This window comes from Pteropus alecto, unplaced genomic scaffold, assembly GCF_000325575.1.
Source record: "Pteropus alecto unplaced genomic scaffold, ASM32557v1 scaffold10, whole genome shotgun sequence".
Classification (NCBI taxonomy): Eukaryota; Metazoa; Chordata; class Mammalia; order Chiroptera; family Pteropodidae; genus Pteropus; species Pteropus alecto.
The window spans coordinates 9,683,451-9,704,006 of NW_006431210.1; the positions used below are offsets into that span (position 1 = coordinate 9,683,451).

At 42.9% G+C, this 20,556-nt stretch overlaps 1 protein-coding gene across 1 annotated transcript in view; it reads right to left on the bottom strand.

Moving 5' to 3' along the window:
• The window catches only part of TRANK1 (tetratricopeptide repeat and ankyrin repeat containing 1), a 68,804-nt gene extending 50,947 nt beyond the window's left edge, over window positions 1-17,857 (bottom strand). The window contains 7 exon segments of the mRNA XM_025039314.1: window positions 3,216-3,347; window positions 5,078-5,216; window positions 5,437-5,520; window positions 8,019-8,137; window positions 10,345-10,495; window positions 13,248-13,374; window positions 17,572-17,857. Of these exon segments, the coding sequence (XP_024895082.1) occupies window positions 3,216-3,347; window positions 5,078-5,216; window positions 5,437-5,520; window positions 8,019-8,137; window positions 10,345-10,495; window positions 13,248-13,374; window positions 17,572-17,744 (925 nt within the window). The 5' untranslated portion in view covers window positions 17,745-17,857.
• Between the last annotated feature and the right edge of the window lie 2,699 nt (window positions 17,858-20,556).

Here is a 20,556-nt window from a genome sequence, read left to right on the forward strand (position 1 = left end):
CTTTCTGTATCTAGAGATTTCCTTTTTCTGGACATGTCATATAAATGGAATCACACAACATGCGGCCTTTTGTGTCTGGCTTCTTTCACTCAGCATAAGGTTTTCAAGTCTCACCCATGTTGTCTGCAGCATGTATCACTATTTCATTCCTTTTAATGGCTGAAAAATATTCTGTAGGATGGATGTACCACTTTTGTCTGTCTATTCATCAATTAATGGATATTTGGGTTGTTTCCACTTTTTTGGCTATTATGAATAATGCTATGACTATTCATGCACAAATTTTTGTTGAGACAGATGTTTTCCACATACCTAAGAGTAATATTGCTGGATCATATGGTAACTGTTTAACTTTTTGAGTAACTGTCAGCCTTTTTTCCAAAGCAGATCCACCACTTTTCATTCCCACTATCCTCTTGAGGGTTCCAAGTTTTCCGTATCTTTGTCAATACTTGTTACCATTCATCTTTTTTTTTTTTTAATTTCAGCCATCTTGGTGTGACGTATAGTTTCAATTTTTAAACTAGTTTTTAGAAAGGTGATTCAAAGGAGCCTATCACACATGAACAGGCAAAAAGACCAGTAGAACAGAACAGAAAGTCCAGAATTAGCAGCATCTCAAATCCCTGAGGTTACAACAGACTTCTAAATAACTGGTGCTGAGACAAATAGGTAGCCATTTGGAAAAAGATAAAAGTAGATCCTTAAGTTAAACTCCAATGGATCGAGGAGAAATTTTTAAAAATTATATTGTATATGCGACTCTCATTATACTTGTATTGGATGGCACTGGTTTAAATCTCAGGGAATGGAATGCCTGCCAAGTTATCAACACATGCAGTTAATATCCAAGGCATTACATGTATATAAAATACCCAAACCCTGCTCCAGCCATCTGTATTTCAGAAGACCTAGAGACATGTTTCTTTGCAAATCAGAGTCTTAACCAGAAATATCTTTTCTTGAGGATTTTTAGGATGGGGATGTGTAGGACAGCACAATGATTGGAGATGATTGGAGGCATACTTTACTTTAACCATTAATTACTAGGCTAATAATAGCTTTATCACAGTGGTACACTGGAGCCAGCTCATACCCGTCCAGGAATGTTGTAAGCTGGTCGATAAATGGCCATCATAACAACTAAACTGTTTAAACTTACAATAAATAAATTATTACTTACAATAAATACATATATTAAAAGTAAAACTCACCACTTCTTAATTATTGTTCTACATTTTGCTATTATCTATGATGAGGTTTCTTTACATCTATCTTAAAATTCAATATGATGGTGTGCTATTGCACATTTCCCAGCTCTGTGTTCAATGACATCACACTGGCAGCTTGAAATCAGCCATGGGGGGAATATTTACACCATAGAAATCAGTCGACACTACAACCAGAGCTTTTCTCTTTGAAATCCCAGCTGTCAAACGTTTGCCAGGATACCACTGTCTTTAAGAAGATAATAAAATACACAGGACATCAAAAAGACATATAATAACAAGTCTAAGCAAGGATACAGAGAAACTGGAACCCTCGCACATTGCTGGTGGGAATGTAAGACGGTATAGCCACTTTGGGAAACAGTCTGGCAGTTCCTCAAAGTTTCAACACAGAGTTACCATATGATCTGGCAATACTACTCCTAGGTATCTGAGAAAAATGAAAATATATTTCAACGCAAAAGCTTTTACACAAATGTTCATAGCAGCTTTATTTATAATAGCTGAAAAATGGAAACAAGTCATGTGCCCATCACCCGATGAGTGAGTAAATAAAATGTGGTATATCCACACAATAGAATATTATTTACAATGAAAAGAAACTAAGTACTGATACACATTATGATGTGAATGAACTGTGAAAACCTGCTAAGTGAAAGAAGCCAGTCACAAAAACCACACATCGCATGATTCTATTTATATAAAATGTCCGGAATAGGCAAATCCATAGAGATAGAAAGTAGATTAGCGGCTGCTTAGAGCTGTGGAGGTAGGAGGCAATGGGGAGTGGCTACTAATGGTTCTGGGTTTTCTTTTCCAAATGACGAAAATGTTCTCAAATTGATTGTGATGATAGTTGAATGGCTCTGTGAATATATGAAAAAGCACTGAGCTGTATACTTTAAATGGTGAATGATATGGTATATAAATTATATTTCAATAAAGTTCAAAATTCAAAGCCATCGAACACCTTTTCTCCGTTTCCCCCAGATCTGGATTCCTGGGACCCAGTTCAGTCGGGAATGACAATAGACAGACGAACCTCACTGGGCTGGCTACTCCTGGGACTTGCTGAAGAAAGAAAACTGTGACTTCCTAAAAGGACCCACCAGACCAGAGGGCCCCAACTGGAAACCTTCGGGCTGTGTCTAATCCATAGGCATGTTTCATTTCAAACCAACGTTTATAATCACGAGTATTTTTTTCTTTTTTTTTTTTTTTTAAGTCCAGCCTTCCATAAGATGGCAGCACTGCCTGGTTCCCATGATCAGAGCCAGGCTGCTGCCACACCAGGCACGAGCTCCCCAGTGCTCACTAACACCTCCCTTCAACTGGGGCTGAGAGTCCATTATCATTTATCATCACAGCTACTCTAACTTTTTTTATAGGGAAAAAAAAAAATGCTTGTCTCCATGAGAGTTTCTAGAAAAACGAGAGACCTCAAAGAGCTGTGTGACAGTGCACACGGTCTTCCTGTTTCACAGGCTAACGGGGTACGTCTGTATCAAAGAACCGGCTTTTCCTTGCATGGGCAAGCCTCACTTTCTCACGTGGCCTACCTGGCCATGGCGGAAGGATGCGATTCCTGTGTTAGATTCTAAGTGCTATGAAGGTAGGACTATGTCTGTTGTCTGGTTCACAATTTATCTCTAGTGGCTAGCACAGATGTGATGTAAAATAAAGCACTTAGAAACCATGTGAAGAGGGAGAGAACAAATGCAGCCAGAAGCCCATGTCCTTCAACCCCACAGAAGCCATTTGAAGCCAACCAGAGCTCCTGGAGCCCAGCAATTCTTCCTTCTCTTGTCCCACATCCTTTCTGCATAGAGCCTACCCTCCCAATCATGCTTAATTTAAGGCCAAGTTTAGTCCTCTGAACCTGTCGCAGAATGGGATGGGTAAAACGTAGTGGTCAGTTGTCTGGATTCTCTAATGCCTGAAGCCATCCAACCCACAGCACACCTGCCAGGTGGTGCCACTACTTACGCTTGATGAGGTATCCTGGGGAGTGGGCGGCAACGACGTGCAGGACGGTGCAGCCATCCTCATCCTTCTGGTTGATGCGGCCTTTCCACTCAGGCTTATGGTCCATTAACCATCTGAAAAGATGGTTATTCTCTGGAGAGAATTTAAATGAGTTATTTATGTTCTTTTCTGCATATCTACCACACTAAGGGAACCATGTGGGTAATCCATCCAACACACTTTGCCACTCAACGCACACAGGTATGGGAGACACAGGAGTTTGGGAATTGAAAGGATGAGTTACAGAAAGTGATTCAGATTCCCTAGAAACAGAATCTGAGATTTGGATTCTTATATACGGGACTTATCGAGTGAGGGAGCTCAGGAGAAAGAGAGTGAGGAAGCAGGGCGAGGAAGGGGAAGGAGGCAAGCAGAGATGTGGTCTCAGCTGAGTCTGCTTCTGCCTGACCTGATGGGGAGCTCTGGAGAGTGAAATGCACCACAGCATTGACCCACCCTGAGGCAGGAGATGACCTTCTGTGCCCCCAGGGAGGGAGGCAAGGTTGAGAGAGATCCTCTCTGGCTGGTACTGTTGGTAAAGAGCAATTCTCTCAGAGCCACTCACACTCACAGCAGGTGGGGATGGGAGCAGAGCAGTAGTGTAAACAGGATTTGAGCAGGGTGTGACAGCTCCTAGCAAGTCAGTATCTCCAATTAAATGACTCTAATACATTACTATTAATAAGACATATATCTTAAATTCTTTTCCCAGACTCCTTCCTTGTAGCTCCTAAGATAAAGAAAAGCCACACACTTCTGCCAGCTCTGCGGACACCATTTACCATCATGTCAGAGTTTTCCTCTGAGAAACGAATCAGGGACAAACTTGAACACTTGTTCTTATCGATACCTGACTATACTCTCAGGAGCTAACTTAAAAAGCAGACACAATGAAGAATCATGACTTCATAACCAGACGCACACTTTCCTGGGTTCCAGATTCCTAAATGGAAACTAGGAAGTCTGGATTAGATTGCCTTTCATCAGACTTTACTTTTAAATATATTCACCGATCCCTGTGTATGAATAAAATATCTTACAGAGTCCCCAATAATAAAATGAATAACAGCAGGGCAAATCTGGCTAAAGCAAAGATGGGGTCCCAGGTCTTCGAGTCCCTGGCCACCCCACCCCTCCCTCATTCCCAGGGAGATGATACAGCCTAGAAGAGAAAGACTATCTAGACAAGCTCTCTTGGCCTCTTCCAGCTGTGAAATAGTATGAGTAAATGTCCAACAGTGATGCCATATGTGCTTGGAAAAGAAAAAAAGCTCCTATCTAAAGTTAAAATGTGTATATGTTTTGTGTGTTTTAATAATATATTTTTTAAAAGAAATTTTATGAAAATAGGAGTCCTTTAAAAGAACCACAAGCAAACTATGTCAGCAATAGCCAGCGTTTCCCTTTGGATCCCACCCCAATCCCAAGAAAATGAACCAGGAAAAAGACCACATCTGCCTTTGCCAGTGGGAGGAAACGCCACAGCTCTCCTGGGAGCGCTGTCAGACCAAGGCTGTCTGTCTCGTTCCCTTCCTTGGGTCCCAGGGCCCCACCCGGCTGCCAGAATCTGTCTAGGAACACAGAATCCTTTCAATCCGGGCCTCCTGCAGCTACTAGATCCCAGGAGAAATCAAAACGAGGCTGTTTCCCTGCTGCCTTCACTCGTTTGAATAATCAATCGTTGAATATTCGAATTACGTGAATATTCTACATTCGAGTGGTTAAATTCTGGTTTCCCTTGAGCTCAGCAGAGTGCCAGAGATCAGCGCTCAGAGCTGGAAGGACAGCTGGGAGGGTGGGTATCTAACTGGGAGAACACTCACTTGCTTGGATACAGAGTCGCATGAGGGCATGAAGAGGATAAGGCCCTATAGTCTCAATGCTTGCGCCGATGGAGATGAGCCACTGGACTAACTTGGGCACCTGTTCCATTTTCTCATAAAGTCCAATGAAGACATATTTCTGGAAAAGAAAAATATACAGAAACAATCATGGAAGTCACTATATCAATATGAAACTTCAAACTCCTTTACCCATAAAGTTTAGAATCAGTAAAACCTGGATTAGCTGTGGCCCAAACATAAAATTATGATAAATAACAAATGTGTCATGAAGCAGCTGAAAGGGAAGGTCCCAAATCCAAGCCTGAAGTAAAATCATGTGCTTCAAGAAGCCACCTTACCTGAAAGAGGCTTTTCAGTGACAACTCTGGCACGTGGATATTTCTTGGTAGTCGGTCTTTACTCGCTGACAGAAGTAGAAATGACTGATGAGGGGAGAAAAAGAAAAGTTTGGAATGATGATGTTCTCCACACAGGTTATTAGAGCAAAAGTTATCTTAAGCTTTAAAATGACAAACAAAACAAAACGAAATACCCTCTGGCCCTGTCTCTTTTTTTAAACTACCTGCCAAGCTTTTCAGCCTGAACCATGATATTCAGTCTCTCTCTCTAGCCAACTTATTGTTCTTGCTCAGAACTAAGTTCTCGCCACATTTCCTCGAAGCTTGCAGAAGACAGGAGCCTTGGATGTCAAGCAGGACTGCAGAGAGTACAGAGGCAGTGGGCAAAAAAGTAATTCCCTTTTGAAAGCATAGCAGGCAGAAGAATCAAGTCCTTTAGAAATATCCCAATTAATTCTCTAGCACATCAGGGGTTCAGAAGCCCCAAGTATTTGAGGTCCATTAGACCCTCCCGTGGTGTGCTGGAGCTGGGTCCTATCAGCAAGCAAGAGCTGACTGTGCACATCTCTTTCCAACTCAAGTCCTGTAATCCTACTGGTAGCTTGAAATTGGCCATGGTGAGAGTCGTTCCACTACAGAAATTGGCAAACACTACAAATCGGGACTTTTTATTTTTCCCCCTCAGAGAGCCAGTTGTTAAGCCACTGACCCTATCTAAAATCACTAGAGAAACTGAATCCCAGAAAGGTTAAGTAACTTTTCCTGGGTCACACAGACAGTATATCCTGAGAGATCATCCAGATAACTGTCAACAGGTCCGAGCGTCCCAGGCTCTGCACGTCCCTCATGTGTGCTCTTGCCAATGGGCCTGGGGCCATGTGAGCTGAGCCAATGGCCACATTTGCTCCAGTTTCTTTTCAGTTTGATACCCGTGCTTACCCACTTGCTCTAAACAGGTTCCACTGCCCAGATGACATGTTCAAAGTCCTGATTGCTGGCCTGGCTTTTTCCATAAGATGCTTCTGTCTCCAATATTTGAAAATTATCTGGGCCCCCCTGCTCGTAGGATATTGGATCTGCCACTTAGGCTGGATTCCTGGGCCTTCCTTGGCTGGCTAAAATAATAACCCACCAGGAACTACCTGGCTCCCATTCCCTCACTCCCCACTTCAGCTACGGGGCTCTAGTCACATGCACCCCACCTGAGGAAGAGAGAACATCAGGGCCTCTTTCCTGTAAATTGAACTTCATTTCTATTAGTGAGGCTGCAAGCCTCCTACTTTTATCCTGACACTTGGAGTCACAGAATTTCAGAACTTTTAAATAAAGCTGGAAAGATACCTTAGTTCAGCCACCTAATCTGAAAAAGAGAAGACCTCAGGTCTCTTGTTAATAGGGCCCGGGACTTCTGACTCCTGGTTCCCCAAGAGTCCAATCTGCTTTCCTCATCCTTGGTGCCTCCTTCCGAAGAACTTTTAATATAAGGTGAGCTTCAGGGAACCCACGGCTGGACTTTAAAGGGTTTCCCATGAACTCCCTGACGCTATTCCCGAAATTGCACGTGTGGGCAGAGAGTTCTATAATTTCATTAGATTTTCAATAGCATTCATGACCTTTTCGAAAACTTAAGAATTCTGTACTGTGAAGTCATTGTGCCTGCCTGGGTCTAGAGTCCTTAGGGTTTGCCCTTGCTTTGGTGACCTTCCTCGACTGCTCAGCTTTAGAAAACCCAGGAGGCAGTTTCTAACCAAACACCCAGCCCTGGCCAGCCCATTCTCAGGAGCACTTATAGGCCACCATCAATGACAACTACGATTCACTGGGCACTTGGCATATGCCAGGCATTATAAAACCCCTTTAGCTCAGTGTCTGGCACATTGTAAGCCCTGAATAAACATTAACTGATATTAGTATTAGGTGCTCTCGGTCTGTTATGTCTAATCCTTGCCAAAACCCTGAGGGAATAGATTCATCTCCTGCAACTTACAAATGATGAAATGAGGCTCAGAGGGGAAGTAATTAGTCTAAAATAGAAACTGGAGGGTTAAGATTCACGGAGACATCCGTGTGACACTGAAGCCCAGGCCCCTCAGTCCACTCTGCTCCTCCATTCCATGGAGTCCTGGATCTGGGGTCAGGTCCTACAGCCTCAGCATCACCTCTGAGTAGCAGTCCCTTAAAGCTATATAGAAACCCACCGAGCAGCACGGGCAGGTCATCTGGGCCCACACTAGCAAATGCAGTATAAAAAGGACGATGAATATGAGCATGCAATTGTTTATTTTCCTCATTCCATGTTACCATTAGCATCTGGACTTCATATTTCTTTGATGACAATGGCGACACACAGCAAGGAGTGAAGTTGCCACAAACGGAGTATATTTCTTATCTTTTAAAAAAACAGAAACTGGCTAATTAACATATCTCAGTTGACTTTCCATCTTTAACGATGTTACAGTTAAAAATTTATTTTGGCCTCAAGGTAAACAAATAATAAATTACTATCCCTCACTGTCAGAAGAACAAAACCATTTAATTAAGAATGTACTTTTCCCAGAAGAAAGCCGTCTCCTTTTACTTACGTGCCATAGTCCTCTCTTCGCCAACTTTTCTATTACAGATTGCCACACTTCTCTTGAGAATCCAGCGGTGAAAATATAATCAAAGCAGGGCAAGAAACTTTGCAAAACAATGGGGTCACCTGGAAGAAATTTCCATAGGTTAGAAATTTTAACTTGGGGGAAGTCTAGAACTTTTGGGAAAAGAGCCTCCAATTAAAACCACAAATAGACAAATGGTAAATTAAAGAAATAAAGTCCTAGATAATTGACTGAAGTTGAAATCATTTTAAGTTTAAGTGACAATCAGTCTCCTAAGAGTCAGACAGCATAACGTGAGCCAACATTGGCTTAGCTTTTCTATTAACTAAATCCAGTGATATGTGCTTATATTTAATCCCTCAAACGAACCACGAAGGCAGTGTCTATTATCCTCATTTATGGAAGAGGAAATGGAAGCATAAGGGAAATTACAAAACTTACTTCCTTTAAAGAAAAATAGGACAGATATTATCGTCACCCAACAGAGGAGAAATGATCGTACGTGAGGTCAGGCTTCACAGCATATCATGTAGCTAGTTAACGACAAGAAAACAAGACTGGAACTCAGATCTACCAATTCTTTGAGACAATACACATTCTTCTAACCTAGTGGCCCATCGGCCTATTCCATCTCATGATCCTTCAAATCATATTTCTCAAACTCATGGATGAGCACATCCAAGGGGACAGGTCAGACAGAATAACATGGCATCTCTTTCAGAGTCATCAGTTTCCAAAATAAGTAAATATCGAAACAACCATATGTTGTATAAAAGGATAAAAATTTCCCCAAGTATATTTTTCAAAATTTAGAAATTGGGTGTGGGCATACTTTCCCCCTCCAAATAGGAATATTTTGGTGGAAAAGTACGGGTTGCTGTTGCCCTAAGTCATGTTAGTTGCCCTCTCTCAGGATGGGGGCAGAATGAAAACCATCCAGATTTCTTAAAGGGGCAGTCACCAAGAGCAGTTGTTGGGAATTGCCATAACTCCAGTCTGGCTTCTGGCAGAATGGTGACCCTTAAAAGACACAGAGAAGACAATAAGGAAGTTTAAGGGAAGGGCCAAGCCATCAGATTCAGAAAAAGAGAAGCAGGCTTTAGTCACTGTCGCCAAATGGCCGACTGGTGGGTATGATCCATCAGTGCCCACGTGGAGACCTTCTACTTCTCTGTCTAGAGGACACAGCTGCGCCCACCTTTAACCCTTCCCCACACACTGCCTGATAGTGCTCTTAACCCTCTCAGTGCCTAACTTGCCACAATCTGTAGGACTGCACGCTCGGACCGCAGAAGTCGCTCCCCCGCAATCACGATGGTGACAGGTGGCTCTATAACTGTTGAATCTGTTGTCAGCAGTGATTTCCCCTCCTCTGAAAGCCAAAAACCATTTTTCAGCAATTCTCAAATGTGCCATTCTTCACATTCTAAATGTGAAATCTCTAGAACTGGGCTAAGTGTTACAATCGATGTTGTCTCTGAATGGCAGAATGCAAATTAATGGCGCATCTTGTATCAGTGAACTCTTAAAACGGATCAGATGTAATATTTGAAAACAGCCTGGTTCCTGGAAGAACTTAGACTGGGCTAAGATAACCACAGAAAGAGCTCCTTTGTCACTGGCAAAGAGTATATTACGTTGCGTTTAATGTTTTGTTTTGTTTTGTTTTTCTGTTTTTGCCTAATCCAAGCCACTGACAAAGCCACCTCATGGGCCAGGTCATTAGAATAAGAATCTAATGCAGTAGTGTGAAAGGCCTCCCACGTGTCACTCCTAGGCTGAGTCTGCAGGTTCCCTGCCACAGAGAGCATGGCAGCCGTGACACTGAGCGCCCACTGTCAGCTTTCACAGGGCCCTCCGTCAGCCCTTTCAGGTTATTTTCATAGCAAACCAGAATATTTTCTTGACACGTTGGAGAAGTACATGCAAAAATCACAAGGAAGAGCAAAAATTACATAAAACGAGTAGTATAAATAGGGAAAGCTCTATGAATAGCAACACAGAAAAGAGGTCTGAAACAAAATTGGGAACACTTTGATTTGTGCAGTAAGACTTAGTCATTTGTACAAAGGCATGAGCCGCAAAAGCTTTCGAAATGCTTTCTAATGTGAAAACCAGTTTCATTCAAACTACATAAATCAGCCACAAAGAAACACTCTGTAATTATCTCCCCAGAGCCCGAGTCTCTAAGAGCCATTCAAATAAAATAACAAGGAAGAGGGAGGAAGGAAAGGAGTGAGGGAGGAAGGAAGAAAAGAAGGAGAAAAGGAAAAAGAGAGAAGAGAGAATGCTCCCCTGTTCAACTTACTGCCCATCGTGGTGAAGACTCCCACAAGGAAATCAGCGACCTGGGTCTGATCGCGGCTGCCCTGCAGAAGCCGAAGACCCTCCAAAAACATGCGAGCGGCATCATAATACTGGTGCAACTGCAGCAAGGAATACCCAGCTCGGTAGTATCCCTGGAAGGGAGAAAAAGGAAAACTTTAACAGACCCATCTCTTCTCATCTGTGGCTGAAAGGAAGGGCAAGATTGATGACATGGGGGAATGGGCTGTAGGAGCCTCGCTTCTGTGTAAACACAGATTTCCAACTAGCACTGGATACAGGATTGCCACATTATATTCTTTCCACATATTTCCCGTCATTTTCTAACTGGCAAGCAAATAATCACTTTCAAATCTATAATGTACGCAGCATCTATCATATGACAGAGAGAAGGAAGCAGGCCTGGTTCCAACTACATGTGTGGTTTATTTATTTATGCCTCAAATCATAGCCTAGACAAGAAAAGAGAAATGAAAAAAAAATCCTTAGACTACAGCGTTCCAGAAAAGAATGAGATTGTCATATAAACACAGGAGTTGTTCCTTGCTCCTTTCAATCAAAGTAAACACAACTTCCACTGGGTATATAAGGGGAAAAAATTGTAATAACAAGCAATGAGATTTATGGAGCTCTACAGTATAGGCAATATACACTGGGTGGGGGGGGAGGGGGATTTTTTTAAATTTCTGTAGAGAGAGGAAAATTAACAGAGGGAAATGGTCTAGTTTTGCCTGTAAACAAACTGATACAAAAGGCTTCCCATGCAAACAATATTGTAGTCTGAGTAGGAACAAAATGATACATACTGTCTTCCCCACTTTGACCATCTACATGCATCAACACTTAACGCCAAATCTCTGATGATTTATTCATTTGTTTTAACCATCATTTGAAAGTCTAAACCTTAGATAATGACCAGAAAAACTGGTACTGGCAAGCTGGTACAGAATTTCTCATTTCTTTGACTCTCTCAGATTTGTTTCAACTTTTTATTTTGGAGGGGGGTAAGGGAGATCAGAATATGCCACCCCGAAATATGAGAAATAAGGACTGCATGAATCCCCTCTCCTGGTGAGTTTTTACGGCCATGAAGAAGACAGAAAGTCAGCACTGAGATGGGCCTACACAAGCAAATCTTGTTAAGATAGTCCTTTTCTTCTATTCGTTTCCCCCATATGTTTACTTTTCCACAGTTTGCAGCTCCTAGAAGTCTTTAAAACACTCTCCTTTGTCTTGTCATGTCTCCACAATTTATCATTCTTTGTTAAAAATGATATACAAGCTCTTAGGCCTGCCTGCTTCTTTGGAGTCTTCACTTCTTTCTCAAAAGGACTCCATGTCACATAAAAATTAACATCAAATAAAACTTGTATGCTTTTTCTCTTGTTCATCCGTCTCTTATCAGACTCCTTTGCAGGGCCCCAGCCACTGAACCAAAGAGGGCAAAGAAAATGGTTTTTTTTCCTCCCCTATAGAGGACATTTGGGGGAGGGATGGGCAGGAAGGAAGAATGAAAATGGAGGCAGACAGCCAGGAACTCTGGGTAAAAATGGGAGAGTGGTCCTGGCTGCTATAAGAGGCTGCTGCAGATCTGGACACTCAAGGAAGAACCCTGGAGCATCAGCCAGGACCCCTAGCCCCATGGGCCACAGCCACAGCCTCCACCTCAAGGACATGGGCAAACCCCAACTACTCCTCACCCTATCCTAGTTAGGGGACAGGAAAATCTTAAAATGTCACTGAGCAGAATTCCTCAGGAATGCATTCTCATTTTCAAAACTACTCAGTAATTCTCAAATATCCATCCAATAGAAGAGGTTTAATGTAAAATACATAAATCCCTCCCTCAAGGCTGCCATAATCTGTAGGTCAAACCTCCCCACCCACATCCCACTACGTTGTCATCCACAAAATGCAGACCACTGCAGACATAACACAGACTCTATTTACTGAGAGTCGAGAACTTTACTTCGTGTCTCCTTAATGCTCGAAGCAACTCTAAGGCATAGGTATTATCTCAGTTTTACAGTTGGGGAGATGAAGGCGTAGACAGGGAAAAGTAACTCATCCAAGCTGTTGAAACCAGCACAAACAGAGCACAGTGGGGAAAGGGCTGGACTTTCCCCCACTTTATCCTGGAGCCTCTCTTTAAACTGTCTATACCACTAATTTGACATTTAAATGTATGTTGGCCTCAGATGGTTCCAGGATGTATTTTAAGGCCTTTGATTTTGCACATGTTTTTCCTCTCCTAGCTTGACTGTGAATTACTCAAGGGCTAAAACGGTGTCTCCCACTCCTTTTGTCTGCCTTGAGGCACCAAGAACGTGAAGGTGCCTTGCAGAGAGGGTGCTCAAGCATTTTAGCTGAAAAAGCAACCAAATGATTACTTATTTTGTTAATAATCATTTGTTAATCTTTGTTAACAATCTTAAAAGGTCTTACAAGCTTCTCAAACTTCCCTGATCCCTCCGAAGGGGCTGATTTCTACTGTGAGAAATGTTACCTAAAGAATTGCTGTCATGGCATCCACTCGGCTTGCATTTGAAATAAAGCTTTGCTAAAATGAAACTTGCAAGTAGCATAGAACATGAACAGACTATGAATTTCAGCGTAAGTACATCAGAAGAAAATGAGCTCCATGAGGATCTCCACTGCACTCCATTCATCAAGAGGCCCAGCTCTGCTCTCCCCTTCAAAGGCATTTCAACACTTGGCCATCACTGTTTTTACTCTCCTCTGGGTGCCACTCATACCCTATGCGCATATGTCTGAGGTGCAAAGAGAGTTGAAAGAGAAGCACTCCCCTTTTATAAAGAAGGGAGGGAAGGTGGCAGGTTAAGAAGAACGAGACAGCAGCCACTCCCAGCTGTCACTGCACCATACCTTCACATAGGTTGGATCCCACCGGAGACATTCTTTGGCAGCCACAAATGCCTCGTTCCATTTCTCAAGGTTGTAATATGCATTGGATTTGTTGCACAGCAACACAGCCAACTCCCTGGGGGGAACCCTGTGAGAAAGAACAAGCTGGTGGTCAGTAAAATTATCCCTCTGCAAACACAGAAAACAATCCTTGAAGGCCACCATTTTGATGCTAGCTGATGCCATCATAAAGGGGTTTGGGCATGAAATATCTCTCTTATATCTATCAGAGCTGACCTTTGTAACCCCCTAGAATGCCTGGGGCATTTGCAATACACAGATCTGTCCTTCCTAGCTCCCAGATCCTCTGCTCCCACCTTTTAACGACGATGTTCTTAACACCTTGGTTCCATCTCCTATTGATTTCCACAGATTTTTTTTTATTTTTTAGAGACCATTGCTGAAGATGCTAAAAAATGATTAATATTCTTAAGGATGGAGAAAATAAGAGTTCTCGTTGAGCCTTAGCAGAGGCCAGACACAGTGTGAACCACTCCACATGCATGTTGGTGCTGAATGGAGGCAGAGCTTATCACAGGAAGGGCTTTTTGCAATACATGCCCACACCATCCCCATGGACCCACAGTGAGAGGTCCAGGGCAAGCGCTGTTCTATTACATCGTCATGACCCCCTTAGCATTTGCAGGACCCAGAGCCAGAATACAAATGGAGGCCCACACACCATGTGGCTAATTTGCACTGCCTAATAGGGTAGCCACTAGCAACATGTAGCTATTTAAATTTAAATTAATGAAAACAAAATAAAATTTAAAATTCAGTTCCTTAATTGTATTAGCCACATCTTTCAGGACTCAATAGCCATACTCCATGATACAGAACATTTTCATCATCACAGAAAGCCCTATTGGACAGTGCTACACTTACGTATTTGAAGGCCATAAATCAAGCTTACAAACTGTTCAATAAAATATGTCCTATCCTCCTAATTTATAATAACTGGAAGGCAAGTTTCAAATTTAGAACTATGTCAGGGCAGGGTGAGCCAGGCCTAGGTCCTGCCTACCTCCTCCCCTCTTTCCACTGCAGCCTTTATCCTGCACAGCAGGAGGCACAATTCCAAGCTCTGGCCACACCTGTGACCTCGGCCAGTCCTCAGACAAGTGGGCTTCAGGTAGGAGGCCTGTGTAGGCCCTGGGAACAGAGCTCATGGGCAGGAATTCCACCGTGTGGACCAAAGAAGACAAAAGGGCTCTGGGCAGATAAATCCCCTGGCCCCACAAACTCCTGCCTGTGGGGAGGGGTACAGTTGTGAGAAGGCCAAAAAGGGGCCCTCTAAACATGGCCTGCAGGGGTGGAGGAGCTCTTGCCTCGGTCTTGGGGTAATACAACAGCAAGATTGGTGCTGAAACCAGGTCAGAAGGAAAAGGAAAACACAAAATATACCACAATATGTTGACAGAAGCCCTGATACCCTTGAATTCAAGACACACAAGGCAAGACTCAGGCTTCTTTTTTACTAAATATTTTAATTGCGAAAATAATACAAATCACTATAGAAAAGTTACGTGATGCAGAAAGACAAAAATAAAGCAAAGTAAAAATCACCTCTACCACTGTCCCCACCCCAGTGCTTTGTGTGTCCAGCTTCTCTCAGCACCCATAATTCCCTCCGGGGAAAAGATGAGGCCCCAGAAACAGAGAAGAGGCAGTAGGGAAGCCAGTGGGTGACTAGCAAGGGAGCTGTGACTGCAGTGTAATAGATGCCATAGTGTCCAGCCCAGATACCTCGGCCAGTGTGGCTGTCCCCAGCTGTAATGAGTGTCAGCTGCAGCTAGGGGCTCCAGGGATTAATCTTCAGCCTAATGGGAGTATGCTCTCCCCAGGAAGTGATGCCCTTGCTATGGATTAAATGGTGCCTCTTGCCCTAAATTCATAAGTTGAAGCCCTAGCCCTCAATGTGATGGTATTTGGAGATGCAGCCTTTGGGGAAGTGATAAGGTTTAGATGAGGTCACAAGGGTGGGGCCCTCATGATGAGATTAGTGCCCTTCTAAGAGGAAGCACCAGAGAGCTTCCTCCCTCTCTCTATCATGTGAGGACACAGTGAAGTGGCCAGCTGAAAACCAGGAAGAGAGTTCTTACCAGGAACTGAATTGGCCAGCACCTTTCCAGGCCCAGAATTGTGAGAAATAAATTCCTGTTGTTTAAACTACCCAGTCTACGGTATTTTTTATGGCAGCCGGAGCTGACTAATATAACCCCACTCCCTAGAACAACTCCCAGGGGCCGGGCAGCCTACAACCACTGATCGACTGACATGAGAATCAAAAGGTCAGCTCCCTTGCCCCAAAGTGGGACCAGCTCAGCTCTGCAGTACAACTCATGCTCCAGAGCTGCCCGGGGAACCAGGCTGAAGCGGACTCCAGATGAGACAATATCCCTGCTTGGACCCTTCCCCTGCCCCATCCTGCTTCCCTCCATTCCCTTCTCCTAAGAGCACTTGCTCCATAAACCACATACACCTAAATCCCCGTGTCAGCTGGCAGCAGCATGAAGGCAAGCAGCAGGTGACGGGCAAGGGGAATAGCGTCAGGAAGATTTACGAAAGGCAATACATGAGGGTCCAGGCAGAAGTCCCATTAGTGGTCACATAGCTAGTAAGTGGTGGAGCTGAGATTTGAGCACTCACAGTGTGGGGTCAGTCTATGGACATGACCATCATACAATACTATCTCTTTAAGAAATCTGGATGTTTTGCCCCAGATAAGGAGCTCTAGGCCCGGCTCTGACACAGTTCAAAGCTGAACCAGGAGGCAGCAAAATGACAGAATTACAGGCCCGAGCCAATTGCACTCAACTCAAGTTCAGCTAGAGTGTCAACATCAAGGTGATAGGAGTTAGGAGATGGGAGCCATGTTTCAGTAATTTAATTCAGTGTCATTTCCCAGTACAGCTTCTGCTTCCTTTACTACAGTTGTTCCCAAAGTATGATCTGGGAACTTCCGGGGATCCCCAAGGCCATTTCAGTGGTCCACAAGATCAAAATATCAAAATACTTTCACAATTGTACTAGGCTGAATAATGGTCCCCAAATGATGTCACCATTTCTGGCAAAAGGGACTTTGCTGATGTGTTTAATTTATGAATCTTGAGAAAACATTATTCTGAATTATATACAATCACAAGGGTCTTTATAAGAGACAGAATGAGACCAGGCTATAGCAGATAAGAAAGCGATGTGATGACAGAGTGGAATGATGTGCTTTGCACATGGAGGAAGGAGCCACAAGCCAAGGAAAACAAGTGACCCCTCAAAGCCGTAAAGGGCAAGGGAACAAACTCTCCTCCACTAGGAACCAACCCTCCCGGCGCCTTGATTTTAGCCTTGTAAGACTCATTTCGGACTTCTGACCTCCAGAACTGCAGCATAATAAATTTGTATTGTTTTAAGCCACTGTTTGTGGCAACTTGTTACAGTAGCAACAGAAAACTAATACAACAATAATACTAAGACATTATGTGACTTTTTCAAGCTCATTGTCTCATATGTGTATGGGGAATTTTCCATAGTCTACACGATGTGTGATAATACAACAGACTGAATGCAGGAGCAGATATGAGAAGCCAAATGTCTTCTACTGAGACACATTAAGAGATCTGCAGAAATGTAAAATGTGCCACTCCTCTCACCAAATTGTTTGCTTTGGAAAATATAGTTATTTTTCTTTGAAATATGTTATTTATGTTAACATGTATTGGAGTCATTATTGATATTTTTAAGTAGATGAATAAATACATACTTTAAATTCAGTTTTAAGTTCTCATACATACTATATTGATAGTTAAAACCTACATAAAAAACACTCTTTGGGGTCCTCCATGAATTTTAAGCATGCCATGAAACTAAAAGGTTTGGGAATGGGTCTACTAGAAGTGGAAGGGGCAAGGTAGAGGTGAGCCTTAGTTCTCGAGTGGTGTGTACTGTGGTCAGGGAATAAATGATACAGGTACTCAAGAAGATGAAATAAATGACAATTGAGAGGTTTGGGGACTTCAGTCATCCCAGGACTCTGATCCCGTAACCGAGCAGAAGAGCAAGTTTAGTAATGTTTATCCACAGTTCACTATGTTTCACTTTCCATTTCCCTTATTACTCTAGTGCTCTCAGTTTCTGAACTGCCAATGCAGAGAAAATCAACAGGAAATGAGAAAGAAAACAGAAACTAGGCAGTGTGACAAGAAATGACAAGAAAACATAAGCAACAGAGTCCCCGTTTACTAAGAAAAAAAAAAAAAAAAGATGAAAAGAAACTCCAAACACTTACCCCCACTGGTATAACTGCAGGAGAATCTGGATGGCTTCATCGTACTTTCTGATGGCCAAAGAGAAGTTCCCACTCTTAAAAACCTGGTTGCCAGATTCTTTCAACAGCTCAGCGTAAGCTATGGGGTCCATCCTGTGAGGAGACAGAGGAAAGCCTGGCTGCCAGGCCTGCATGAGATCCGGTTCCCTTTACATCTGCATTGCTGAGAGTCTGGAGAGGCAGTTTGTTCGTTCTGGCTCCACCCACCTGCCCAGGGCAAACGCTGACAACACCCCTCACCACCCGGGGATCAGACAGGGAGTCTGACAAGGTCATTTCTTCCTCAGTTCTTTTCTGACGTCAGGGGCAGAAGCTAGAATTATCCCATTTATTCTATTATCAATCAGCTAGGCACTGAGCAAGGAAGCTGCTTCCATGTGTGAGACAACAATAAACCTGGCAAGTAGTTTGGCTCAAGAAGTGGCAGCTATTCCCATAACTGACACTATTATTACTCCTTCATTTACCCATCTCTACAACCCATAAGGAGGCATTGTCCCCACTGTTCAGATCAGGAAACAGGCCCAAAGAGTATCACATCACTTGCCTAAGGATCTGCTAATAGCATTCCCCAATTCGGACCTCAAATTCGGGTTTCTGCTCTTCACTCCTGTATTACATCACCTGTTGGTACCAGCACAACTCAGCTGCTAGTCCTTCTACTCAGAAAGTGGAATGGGGGAGGGAAGGTGCAGTTCTGAAGGCCACAATATGCAAAGGACTAAGGCACAGGGCCACAACCACTGTATCTTCCTCACTCCTCCCTTTCAAAGACACTGTAAAATAAGCCTCAGAGTATTTATTTATTCCTGAGATTTGTCCCTGAATTTGCCATTGCCTGCTTACTTGTCTGTATTCCCCCAAAAGCACTTGCTTCTTTCAGGTCATGACTTCTATTTTATTCATTTTTGTACCCCAATGGCCAAGCGCATAACAGGTACTTAAATATTTGTGGTGTAATCAATTTGAATGCCAGACTCAGGGAGGTTGCCTCTTACTTATTCTCCCTGGTGTGGCCTGGGTAGTAGCGGAGAAGGGCCTGGAGCCCTACTGACACAATGGGCCTGAGGAAGTGTTTACTGAACAAAGGTGGTGGAGAGGAGAGCCTCAAGAAACAAATATAAAGGAGGTAGGGAAAAGGTGGGGCCCAGCAGAGATATCCCTGAGGATCACCTCCTCCCAAGATGGCCACAGGAAAGGCAAGAAGGTGAGGAAGGTCTTAAATATGAGGACCATTCAGATATTTGTATATGCCATGAACCTGTGAGTCACACAATCTATTGAGAGTCTTGTTAATCAACACAATTCTTGGATAGATTATAATTCTTATTGTTTTTATCATTTCAAATCTCCCTGAGGGGTTCAGGGATAGGGGAAGCAGACCCAGGCAGATACAAGTGGTGGCTTATTTTAAGCCCATATGAGTTTTTTGGAAATGGGGGTTTTTAACTGTGTTGCATTCCTTAGGCAGAGCTGTATCAGAATGAGGTACAGGATTCTTAAACAAGTCAGAAGACAAAATTCCATCTACACTTTTCATTAAATAATCTCTCAGTTTTGTGGCTCACACTTACACAGAGATGACTAAGGAGAGCATGAAAAAAAATAATGAACTGACTAGAGAATAAAAACATATTTCTCTTTCAAATATTGTCAGCTATATGTCCAATAAATATTTTTTAAATTGGCCATGATCAGACAACTAGAAAAAGGAAATTGCTATAATAAGTGATAAAGCATTAACACCCCTCCTTTCTGAATATCTTTCCATTGCAAGAAAAGACCAACACACTGACCAAAATGTGTAAGGTCCTAAACAGACAATTCACAGAGAAATACAAGTAATGGCTAAATATATGGAGAATTATGGATAAACAGGATCGCCCTCACAATGAGCAAGAAATGAAAAATTAAAACAGCAAGATATCACTGGAAAATAATTAAAATAATGATCTCAAGTGTTGGGCGCTGGCACATTCTGCTTACAGGGGAAGTATACTACATCATGGGTAACTTTTAGGCTCATGGATGTTTGCCACAGGGAAAAACTGGAAATAACCCTAAATGCTCTATAACACGTAATGGGTCACAATCAGTTGTAGCATGTCCATATGGCATAACTCTATACAGTTATGTTTAAAATCATGCTGTAAAAGAACATTTAATGATAGGCTAAGTTAGTAAATGAAAAATGCAGGCTATATAAAAAGGCATATAATCCCAAATTAAATTTTAAACCCATGTAATGTATTGAAATATGCCGAAATGTTAACAGTCACACCACTGGGGTTAGGCAGGGTTTTAATTTTCCTCCTTGTGCCCTTCTGAACTTCCAATTGCTCTACAATGTACCATCTTAATAATCAGACCATAAACATTTTTTTTTTACAGTTCTGTGTACACTAAGCAGAATAAGCCCCACCTTTTATTCATTTTGCTTCAAATTCGGCTCTTCTTCCATTCATTTAATTCGATCAAGCATGTGTTCCATAGGCATCATAGAGGACCTCAACTCTAGGTACCAAGCAACATCTCTGAGTGGGTCCTTTTTTATATCTCACAAATTACTGACAGGCATCTCAAAGTGGGGTGGAGGGTGAAGGTTTGGGAGGGTGAAGGTTTGGAGGGTGAAGGGTTGTCATCAACTCACATAGGCTTAAAAGCCATTAAAATGTTAGCCTTCCTTGCTATTACGAGTGTCTCTGGTTGTCTCTGGTTGATAAATCCACCTCGGGTACTTATTGGGGGAGCTATCCAGTCCTTCTGGGCTCTCCTCAGCACAGGATTCTCAGCTACTCTCATTCTCTGTTTACTTGGCCTTGTCAATAGGGTCACCTTTTCCCGCTGGCGAGTGGGAAGGCATTCTGGTCGTCACCAAATGTCACATTCTCAGCGGCCTCCCTCAAAAGCCTGCCCCGCTGGATGCGTGCCTTTCTTCTGGGAAAC